This window comes from Heterodontus francisci, chromosome 8 (genome assembly GCF_036365525.1).
Source record: "Heterodontus francisci isolate sHetFra1 chromosome 8, sHetFra1.hap1, whole genome shotgun sequence".
NCBI classification, from domain to species: domain Eukaryota; kingdom Metazoa; phylum Chordata; class Chondrichthyes; order Heterodontiformes; family Heterodontidae; genus Heterodontus; species Heterodontus francisci.
Window position 1 is genome coordinate 89,159,468 of NC_090378.1, and position 12,075 is coordinate 89,171,542.

General features: G+C 40.7%; 1 protein-coding gene across 1 annotated transcript in view; it reads right to left on the minus strand.

The window, feature by feature from the left end:
• Positions 1-5,098: 5,098 nt before the first annotated feature.
• Positions 5,099-12,075, minus strand: part of crb1 (crumbs cell polarity complex component 1) — a 114,941-nt gene continuing 107,964 nt past the window's right edge. The window contains 1 exon segment of the mRNA XM_068038082.1: positions 5,099-5,320. Coding sequence (XP_067894183.1) covers positions 5,099-5,320 — 222 coding nt within the window.

Consider the following 12,075-nt stretch of genomic DNA (forward strand, 5'->3'; position numbering starts at 1 on the left):
AAGTAAGGGAACTTGGAGTGAATGTCCACAGATCCCTGAAGGTAGCAGGACAGGTCGATAAGGTGATTAAGAAGGCATATGGAATCCTTTCCTTCATCAGCCGAGGTATAGAATACAAGAGCAGGGAGGTTGTGCTGGAACTGTATAACTCATTGGTTAGGCCAAAACTTGAGTACTATGTGCAGTTCTGGTCACCTCATTACAGAAAGGATGTAATTGCACTAGAGAGGGTACAGAGGAGATTTACGAGGATGTTGCCAGGACTGGAAAAATGCAACTATGACGAAAGATTGGATTGGCTGGGGTTGTTCTCCTTGGAACAGAGAAAGCTAAGGGGAGATCTGATTGAAATGTACAAAATTTTGAACAACCTGGATAGAGTGGAGGTGAGGGGTCTATTCACCTTAGCAGAGAAATCAGTAACGAGGGGGCATAGATTTAAAGTGATTGCTAGAAAATTTAGAGGGGAGATGAGGAAAAACTTATTCACCCAGAGGGTGGTCATGGTCTGGAACTTACTGCCTGAAAGGGTAGTTGAGGCAGAAACCCTCAACTCATTCAAAAGGAGTCTGAGTATGTACCTCAAGTGCCATAAGCTACAGGGCTACAGAACAAATGCTGGTAGGTGGGATTAGAATAGGTGGATTGTTTTTCGGCAGCACAGACACAATGGGCCAAATGGCCGCTTTCTGTGCCTTAAACCTTCTATGATTCTATCAAAAGTATTTATTTTGTTTGTGTTATGATGAACATATGTCTAATTTGAAATTTATATTGAGTGCAGAAAGAGGTTAAAGTGGTGAAAGGAGCTTTTGAAAATGCATGCTTAATGCATAATCCAGCAAAATTCCCCCTGCTCCATTCATAAGACAACAATGTCTCTTTTGCCCCATTGTCAGTTGTATTTTTAAAATCTATCCCAATATAGGTTAAAACTGGTATCAGTAAAAATTCAAAGTTGAAAAGAATAAGTACTGTTAAAAATACTAGGGGCTGAATTTTCGGGACCCACCAAGGGCATTATGGAGGCGGTCGGGGTCCAAAATACTGTCGCCAGCTGGCAGGCTGGTTTTGCACACTGTTCCCAGTGCTGGCCATGATCACCAGGGTGGGGATAGGTGGCACCACAATCTCGCCCGATCCCTAATTAAGATCAAATAAGCTGGTTAAGGATCTCATTGTGAACTTGTTAATGGACGGTGCAGCGATCTTTACAGGGAGCACGGGCTGCACACGCTGTCTGGGGGTAGACCAGGTGAAGGGAGGTGGGTACACAGTGGTGAGCCAGCCAAAGCTTCCCCAGGGAATTAACTGGGCCCTATAAACGGAGAATGGCGCAGAGGGAGACTCAGCCATTGACAAACAGGTGGTGGGAAGGGTCGGCAGTCAGCAGTTGGGCAGTACCGGGATGATCTACCTCCTGGCATCACGTGGGCATAACAGCAGGGGTAAGGCTGACAAACACAATTGGATGACCACCTGAGCACAAGGAAAGCAGCAATTTTCAATGGAAGCACAACTCAGAATTTGGACCCAATGACGATGAGGAGCAACACTGTCCACAAGAAGGCCAGAGCCCTGGGCAGCAGGAGGGCAGAGGAACACCCAGAACGAGTGGCAGGATAAACACAGAGGCCATACCCTCAACATAGAATCTTCTGTCAAAGACAGAGCTACCTAGAGATGACTGAGAACCAGTGCTGCAGAGATCAGAATCTTAAACATCTGTGCCCTCGTTGAAAACCTCCCTGGCTGCACTGGTTGCTACGCCCTGCTGGTAGCCATGAAAGTCACTGTGGCCATCATTGCTGATTCCCCCAGCCACAGGGCATCATCGATTGTACCCATGTGGCCATCAAGGCACCCAGTGACCAGCCAATCAAGTTCTTGAACAGAAACGGCTTCCACTCCATCAACGTTCAACTGGTCTGCGACCACAATAACAAGAGTTTCTTCTATGTGTGCACTCACTTTCCTGGCACCTGGCATGACTCCTTCAGCCTCTAGCAATCCAGACTACCACAGCTCTTCACTTGTGGATGGATCCTAGGGGACAAAGGATATCCCTTGAAGAGATGGCTACTCACCCCTCCACAAGAGCTCCAGACAGAGGCACAGAGGCAATACAACCAAAGCCATCTGTTCACAAGGACCACCATTGAGCAGCCATCAGGCTTCTGAAGATGCGATTCCAGTGCCTGGACTGGTCATTTGGAACCCTGCAGTACTCTCCTGCAAGGGTCTTGCTCATTATGGTGGTCTGCTGTGCTCTCCATAAGATGGCCCTCCAGAGAGGTGTGGATCTTGAAGACAGTGAGGACCTGGAAGGCTACAACTCTTCGGAACAGGAGATGGAGGGGGAGGATGCAGAACACCAAGATGCTCCAACTGTGCAGGGAGGGGCCAGGCACTGCATGGGGCGCAGAGGGCTCCTCAGGATACCATGAATGTTAGGGATCATCTGATTCAAGAACGTTTCAAATGAGCCCCTCTGACCCAGGATGAATGGCATGGTATGGAACTCACTCTGATGTTCCTGTGCTAACATTTTCATTGAAGGCATTGCCTGGGACATTAAAACTCTGTATCAGGCCATGGAACTCTAGCCTGCACTGAATCCAAGTTCCTCTGACCACGCTTCAGCTATTGACAGTGGCAGCGATGTCCATCCACACCTGCTTGGTCTGGGTGGGCAGCTTCCTCCTGCCACCCTCTGGGAAGAGGACCTCCCTCCTCTCCCTCATGGCCTCCAGTATCACCTCCAAGTCCACATCCGATAATACAGGGGCTGCCCTGCCCGGGGTTGCAGGCCTCTAGCTCTCCTGAGGTATTCCACTTTCCTCACAATATCATTTCTTCCAAACTGAAGTTAGAGGACTCAAACTGCAGCCACAGTAAAGCTGCCATGGTGCGTTTAAAGTGGGCCTGCCTCTGTTCCCACCACCGCAGCTGTTAACTGGCTGCAAAAATGCGTCATATCAGTTAAGTGGTCGCCCTCGTGAAACTTGGAGCCCATTACTGTTTCCCTTCGGGTGGCTTTGGGAAACGGAAATGGGCCCAACCCTAGGAATCTGAATTAAGAACAGAAAATGCTAGAAATAAACACCATCTGAAAAGAGTACAACTGGATCAAAGTAGGGATCTTTCACTTGACAAAGGATTTAGTCCTAAAATATTTATTCCGTTTTGATTTCTTTAAATAATTTGTTTGAAACTGGTGTATTAGGTTGCCTATCCAGAGTTTATTTCATCAGATCCAAAAATATCTTTGGGCATAGTTGTTTTGTAATATTTTTGGTAAAAAATATTTAAGCAAGAAGTTTTCCCATCTCTTTTAAGAGATCAGGGTCCTGATTTTAACCTAAAGACACCCAGAGCAAAAAGGGTGGGTTCGGGTTGTATACTTGTTTTAAACGCTGCCCAACTTTATGCTCCATAGAATGTTCCTGCTGGACGGCTTAGGCTAAAATTGTGGCCAGGGATTAAACTTACTCTGAATTTTACCTCTGTCTTCATTAGAAAAGGAAGAGTTTGATTGTTGTTTTGGTAATCAAAGTCTTCCAAAGAAGCAAAGGGCCAAGGTGGCCACTCTAGGTCATGGTGGTGACCAGAACCGCCACTAGTCATGTGTTAGAAACTTTGTGACATAATTGGCTCATTGGGAAATACAATAATTTCACCATTTTGTCCAGCTGAAATATGTTGGTTAAGGCATATTGCTTTATTGAGATAATGAGCAAGAAATTGTATTCGTAGTTAGTATAGAGTCAGCAGTTTACAAAACTGAAGGGTAGAATGTATAGAAATAAACACACTGGGATAGAGATTCCACTTTGGGCACAATCAGCATTCCGGGCACAAATTGTATCCAAAATGGCACTATAATTTTGAGATGGTTTTTTTTTTCCTTAAGTTTCCGCTCCAAACATTTGCATATCGTTGAACACAAGATCTGCTAACTTCTAGTGCAATTTTTTTTAAACTAGCACAAAAGATTGCGGAAACTCAATTTGTGCAGGACATAACTTGCACTCGAAATTCCAAGTTTTTTTTGTTGATTTGGTCGAATTTGGACGAATTGCAATAAGCAATACTGCACAATGTAACAGAAACACCAGGCCACTAGCACAGAAGGAAGGATAAGAGTTATTCACATCATTACGATGTTTATAAAAGTTTAGTTCCATTCCCATACTTCACAGGGAGGAGTTCAAAGCTCCATTTCCTATGATCTTGTTTTTACTTTTAAATGTTCCCTAAATGAAGAGGATGAGTTTTTCCATGAGCAATTTACTTTTTCTGAAATATCCAAGCTAGGGACATTCAGATCTTTATGTTTGAATAGTTTGTCTTTTTCCTCTATTTGTGCATGTATATTTACAACATGAATTACACACATGCTTTGTAAACCATGTTTCACTATTGACAGTTTTGTGGAAAGGGAGAATTAAAATGGAGGAATTTTTAATGGTAGTTTGGAGTGCTCTGACGAGGCAAGTCAGTTGGTTTAAACTGCACTTTTAAAAACTTTGAATCCCAGTTAAAGCATTCCTCATGGCACACTGAATTGGATGACATCCTCAACCAAGACATACAGCAATGATGTACCACAGTATACATGGGAAACAATTTGCCAAGCTCCAGGTTCATTCAGATAAGTCTCTCCACTTGAGGTGGGTGCACCATGTTCCACATCTCCACCCGCGATCCCTCCTTCTCCTGTCGGCTTGGGCTGTACGTTCCGTGTGTTGCTCTTTTATTCAGGGTCACAACAGTGGCAGTGAGAACTAAAAAGAAAATTAGCAGCAATGCCACCGTGACCAATACAATATATAGCAGAATCTCTGAGGTCCAGGCTTCCACATCCTGCCGACAAGAGTTAAAACCGTTAAACAGTTTAAGGATAACCCATACAAGGGTTAGCTTTGAAGCTGCCATGGTTTAAAGAAAACACACACACTTTGAGCTGGACAGCTTTGTGACATTTCTCTTCCTCCTAACTTGTTGAGTAACATGGGGAATACCTGGGATCTGTTGACTTCTCCTACTTCTTCCACCATAAAACCTCAAGTCTTGTGCATCACAGAGCCTGAACATATCAGATAAGGCGCTCTTCTGGTGGTAGTTTAAGGGTATTGTTCATTTCCATCCGAGATCCCATCTGCTCCTGGTTGCTTGGGCTGTAGTTCCCTTCAGTCTGACGTTTCTCACGCAGTTTTAAAATTAAAAAAGTCAGAATGATAGCTAGAACTATCACCCCACCAATGACACAGGGAGCCACAATGGCTGCTATGTTTACTTTGTTAGGTGGTGAAGTTGTCTGTAAAAATAATTCATATTTTTATTATTAGAAAGCTTCATTCAAAGAGGATATACTTTAATCTAACCAGTGCTTGTGGGTCAAATGCTCAACTTGATTAATTAGTTTATTTTTACACAGTGAGTTGTTGTGATCTGGAGTGCACTGCCTGAAAGGGTGCTGGAAGCAGATTCAATTGTAACTTTCAAAATGCAATTTGATAAATACTTGAAAAGAAAAAAAAATGAAGGCCTATGGGGAAAGAAAAGGAGTGAAACTAATTGGACACTCTTTCAAAGAGCCAGCACAGGCACGATGGACCGAATGGCTGCCTTCTGTGCTATATGATTTTATGACTAAAATGGCACCAGGTCATTTCTTTCCATTGCCCTGAATTACATTTATGTTCTTTAAACCTAACTAGTGGAGTCTACTATCTTATTGCTAGAACTACTGATTATTGCAAGTTCTATTATATTTATTTTGCACTAGTTTCACTGCCTTATTTGTACGCACCCGACCCAGGCTTCCATGGTCACACAATGGACTAGTTCTAGATTAAAGCCTGATGTAACATTTCATGCATAATGAATCTTTTATAAATGCATACAACCTCCCTGTTGTTTAAAAATTATCTTTCCTACCTCATTTCTGCTGCCTTTTTGTTTTCTTGTGCAAGAGTGATGAGATGGTGGTCTAATGTGGACTTGTCCACTTTCAGCATAACATCTACTACATATTAGCTGATGGGCAAACTATTGATTCTGCAATACAACCCTCCCCCTGAGATTGGGGCTACTCCACTAGCAAAATCTGCTGAAATTCTTTATTTGGGGGTTGGCTAAGCTCAAAGGAGAACTGAGGTTAGAATTTGAGCCCATGTCACCAGCAATGGAATTCCCTATTTTATCACTAGAACTACTGGACTATTGCAACTTCAACTTTTAGATTTATATCACACTAATTTCACTTCCTTCTTTGTACATGTCTGACCCAGGCTTCCATGGTTATCTAACACTGATCACACAATGGGCTCATTCTAGATTAAAGCCTAATGTAATATTTCATGCATAATGAATTACTTTTTGTATATAATTCAATACTTGTTATGAAAACAATGACCTATATCAGAAACATTTCCACAACAAAAGCACGAAAGGTTTTGAAACTGCAGTTGGGTTCTCTCAAGTGGCACTTCTACGTGGATGCATTACCAGGATAATGCATATAATTGCACTAATTTGTCCTCATTTTAATTGAAAAGGATTCTTAATAGCTGCAGCGTTGATCATAGTATTAATCTAACAGTATCCTATTAGTGATAATTGGAAGATCAACTGAGATTTCAAAGATAAACCTGTATGGTTTACAGAAGCAGTTTTTACTAAATCCTTTGTGAATTGTACCTTCAAAGCTGAGTTGGACTGAAACCATAGTCTATATTAACATTAGGTCAAGTTCGATCTATCAACTTACAGATGTGGTGTTATCAGCATTTGTTGATTGTGTAGAATCTGTTGTATTCTTCGCTGTAAAGGAACCAACACTAACATGAAGATGGTGCTGTAATGTTGAAAATGTGTAACTCGTTACAAATCTACCAAGTACTAATCAGAAATTACCGACTATTCTGTCAAAATGACTACAGCTTGTGTATGTGTAAAGTATTTTCATTGCAGTCTTTCTTTATCAGGGTGAGGGATTGCTCAGTAAATAATTTTATAATGCTCCTGAGTCAGTGAACAGTTGCTAACCCTTTAAGCAAACTTTGTTAATGTTGCAGTGGCCTGTATTTGCAGTGAAAGTTTGTGAATCAGAGTGGACAACACTGGTCTACTGACCCCTGACCTCCAGTCAAGTAAGGATGCCCTCTATGCATTTGTATCAAACGTGTGCATAAGAGTTCTCTTCATTGGTCCCCGGCTGGTGGTGAAATTCCAATATCAAAGGGGGCTGCCAACTCCATTAATATTAGAAACCTGAAGATGGTCTAGTGGATTAAGAGGAAGCTTTTCAAACTTAGTTTGCAATGCTGGCCGCATGTCAGTTACAGGATAACTACAGCCAATGTGAAAGTCAAAGGATGTGAAAATACCCCAGTTATTTAAATACATGCTGCAAAAAGCTGAACTGACACTATTTTTGAGATTTTGTAGGAGCATAAGTAGAACTGACCTACAATAGGGGTATAAATGCTCTAAGACTGCAAAGGCTGAGATGCAGAACAGAAGTTAGTTATATGCAGCAAAGTAGGCAAATCAAGGATCCCACGAATGCAAAACAGCTGAGTTCAGACATGGCTTAAATTTGAATGTTAAGCAGACCACTACCAGAATCTAATCCAAGAAAGCCAGTTCTACAGAAACCAATAACTGCCTTCGTAAGCCTATCAAGGAAAATAAAATCTGACAAGCCTATTTAGTTTGTTTGATTGAAAACACACGATGTAATAAGGTAAACCAAGACAAAATATGTCATTGCATTAGTTACGCATAGCAACATAGTAACAGAATGATACACCACTCTTCTGGCTTGTCTTTTCCAATAAACAGGAAGAAAGTTGCTAAATGTTTTTTCTTTAAGACAATACGCCTTAAAATTAATTACATCCCATGACAGAACTGTGATCTTATTCTCAATTTCCTGAAACAGCGCCCATGGGCATCAGTTATTGATAACTTTGTAACAAGGAAGGAGTTTTCTTAGTTTGGTAGTGTTGGCATTTGTGATTGAAGGATTAGCTGCTGGGTTGATAGTGGTGTGTGATGTGTGAGGCTACCCTCAGTCATTCTAAGGATTTAGTGTATCTTCATTTTTTCAGTCAGTCAGGTTGTCATATGATTAGTCATCAACTACATTCTTGTTATATCATGCAACCACCAGAATGGTGGATGGCAAACTAGATGGACCTTGGTCTTATTTTGTCTAGCAATTCTATGTTTCACTCAACTTGGGTCTGATTAAGTGTGTTTCAAAGATTATTTTTAGCAATTGCATGATCCCTTTTTGAAAATGAAACATGGTTTACTTTTGGACAACACAGTTAAAAGTTGTCCTGCCAAGATATAGCTGTTAATGGCAAAATTGTTAATAAATTGCAGAATGGTAAATAAATGGATTCAGTGCAGTGCAACAATTTCTAAGTTTGTATTTTTTCCTCCAATAAATACATGCTTTAAGAGAGAATAGTTGAATAATCCCAGCCTTTCTTTGTGCCCAGACCTACACAGGAGCTGAGTGAGAGTGGGCAGTTGCAAACGCAGTCTTTGACTGTCGCAGATTCCTTCATAATACAATGTACCAAGGCTGATGCAAGCAGCATATTACCATGTCTTTTCCTGAACTGAAGCAGAATTGATAGAAATGTGGTGTCTGTCAAAATGCCTGTTTAGACAGTGTACCACCCTAATATTCGTTAAAAATGAAATCCTCCCTACGAGTATTCTAGGCATTTCTTTTAATTATCATATGTGTGGCAAGTACAGTAAAGTACTTTTAAAAATTTTTAGTTAAAATGGGAGGCATTGGACAAAGAAATTATAAAGACTTTGTTTCCTGATTTTTGTCCTGATTTGTTTAATCATAAAGGAATTCCACTTTATTATTTTGCCTGTTAAGAGTTGTCGACATATGGCTTGGGTGGATATTGCACAATACTGAGATGATTGAATAATTAACTTCTTTGAAACTTTCAGTGAATCTTCCTACTTGCCACTCCTTTTTGTTTGGCTTTCTTTGATGTGCTGTTAATATTTTAAATCTGTTTCAGGTTACATAAGGGCTTGTTTCATGCAATTTTACGACATTTGTGACAAACACATCTTTCCCATGGAGTGACCAGTCTCCCTCATGTCAATGGGAGATCAGTAAGTAAAACAGATCCTTTTCTTTCTGTTGCCTGAACGTTTTAATGGCATAGAGATGCCTAAAAATGGTGTTGATGTTTCATGGAGGAAATATTAGAAACTAATGGTTTATAGAAAGTCCTTGTCCCTTGTCAGTTATGTTCCTGCAAATGAGTGATTTACTTTCAATAAACCACCAGTTCCCAATGTGTAGAAATGCTTACAATTTAGTATTAATATATTATAATTCTTCAGTTAGCATTTTGACTACACTATTATTTTGATGAAGGATGCTATATTAAATAAACAAGGCAGTTTTAACGATAATTATAACATATGTTAAAATAGGTAGGCTATTTAAAAGGTTGTGTTAGTGTGGCATAGTAAATTAAGCCAAGATGTGCAAATCATATGCTGTTTTAAGCTAGTAAGGAGGAGCAAGAGGCCATAGAGAGCATATCATAAGGACAGTAATTCTGAGAAGCATTATAGCCCTGGATACAGGAATAGTAAGTTCTAAAGGTAAACTTGTGAAGTGTGCAACATGGGGTAGTCTACCCATGATTTGGAAGAATACACGTGAACTACATATAAAGTTTTAGCTGAAAAATGCTGAGTGCAAAGGCTGGCTTGTTACACTCTGCAACAAGGATAAGCTATATGGAGTTAGTTGTTGCGCATCCAGCCAAGTGTGATTCATGAGAGAAGAGGTCTATTTAGCAAAGGTGACTGGCAATCGTGAATAATATATTCCTTCCTGGGATCCATCAAGGGGAAAATTCTACAGCAGCTGGAGTAAAACTCCTGGAATATGAGAGAATACAATTGGAAGTCAAGATTCATATAGGAACCAGTGTCACAGGAAAGAGGATGAGGTCTTGGAGGTGAACTTGAGGAGTAAGGTACAGCATTTAAAGATAGAAATCTCAAGGGTAATAATCTCAGAAACAATGCTGAGTCCATGGCCTGAGTAAATGTGTGAAAATGTGGCTTGAAAAGTGGTGTCAAAGGGAGGGTTTCAGATAGCTAGGACATTGGGGCAAATTCTGGGCCCAGGGAAGCCTGTTCAAAGCAGAATTAGACCAGTATTCATGTCCTTTTCGGAGGGGTACATTGAGCAGTTGGGCGGGTGGGGCACGGTGGTTAATAGACCAACCAAAAAAAATCAACGTGAATGCTGGAACTCAAAGAAACACAAGCCAGATGTTGTGGTACAGGAAAGGATAAGCACATAGTGATACAAGAAAATAATAAAAAATAACCAGAAGGGGAAGTAATAAATTGCTAGGCCACACAGAAATAAACTTACAAAGATATAAACTGCTCCAAAGAGATAGAAAAGATGAATTGAGGGGAGGTATACATTTTTATGAGAAAGAAGGCATGATGTTTAATAGAGATTGAGAAATCTAGATTGGTTCAGAAAAAGTGAAATTATTGTAGATCAATGCAAGTGACATAAAAGGAAAAACATTAACTCATGGGATAACCCACCATACCAAGTAAAGAGACTAGATTGGGAACTTAATATTCAGATATGAGGAGTGTTAAAGATCAAATCTAATTGTTGATGATTTGAATTCTACAGAGACCTATAATGAGAGTGAAAATATATTTCTGGACGTAATACTGATATGCTACATGTCTCAAATAGGAATGGAATCCACATGGTTTGGAATGATACTGAATTTGATACTGAGAGCATCTTGGAAATGGCAATCACTGCATTATTGAGTATCAAGTTAGGCTTGTGATTGAGAAAGGGAAGAGTACATCTGAGAATCTCAAATTTAAGGAAGTAAATTTTGAGGGTTGGGGAAAGAACTATGACCAAACAAATAGTGGAACACAGAGGATAAAAACTTTCAAAAAGACATTGCAGAGACTACAAAACTCGAATATCCAAATGGGAAACTCAAATGAGGCAACAAGTGGCATAAAGCAGGAAGTGAGGGGAAAAATAAACATTCCCTCAAGTAGAATTCAACAAATGGATTACAGGGCAGAGACTGGAAGGGGTGTAGATAAGTCAAAGTCTGATAAATTGATTGGCATAACCACAAATCCGATAATGGGGGCGATGGACTTGAGTTCAAAAGATGGGAGGTGAATGGACAGATTAGATTTAAGTACTTCACTCAGACTGTGGTGGGAAAGACTAGTCAGTCTCAGGGTGATAAAGCAGGCAGATTCAAGAGGGAACTGTATAGATGTTCATGAAAAGAAGACAGAAGGCAGGAAAATATAGACCAGTTAGCCTAACATCTGTCATTGGGAAAATGCTGGAATCCATTAGTAAGGAATTAGTAGCCGGTCATTTAGAAAATCATTATACAATCAAGCAGAATCCACATGGTTTTGTGAAAGGAAAATCGTGCTCGACAAATTTATTAGAGCTCTTTGAGCATGTAACAAGCAGGATGGATAAATGGGAACCAGTTGATGTAGAGTATTTGGATGTCCAAAAGGCATTCAATAAGATGCCACAAAAAAGGTTACTGCACAAGATAAGATCTCATGGTGTTGGAGGTAATATTTTAGCAAAGATGGAGGATTGGCTATCTAACAGGAAACTGAGTCGGGACAAATGGGTCATTTTCTGATTGGCAAAATGTAACTAGTGAAGTGCCACAGGGATCAGTGCTGGGGCCTCAGCTATTTATTATATTAATGACGTGGATGAAGGGACGAAGCGTATTGCAGCCAAACTTGCTGACGATACAAAGATAGGTAGGAAAGCAAGTTGTGAGGAGGACACAAAAGCTGGGATTTTATCCGGGCAATGGGGGTCTTGACCTCCGGCAAAAGCGCCAGCGATAACCCCGTGACATTACTTCTTTGGGTGGCCTGCCGAATCAAGTGCCAATTAGTCACTTAACAGGACAGTTGTGACAGGAGTCCTGCCCTCTGAGAGCTTCTGGCCAATCAGAG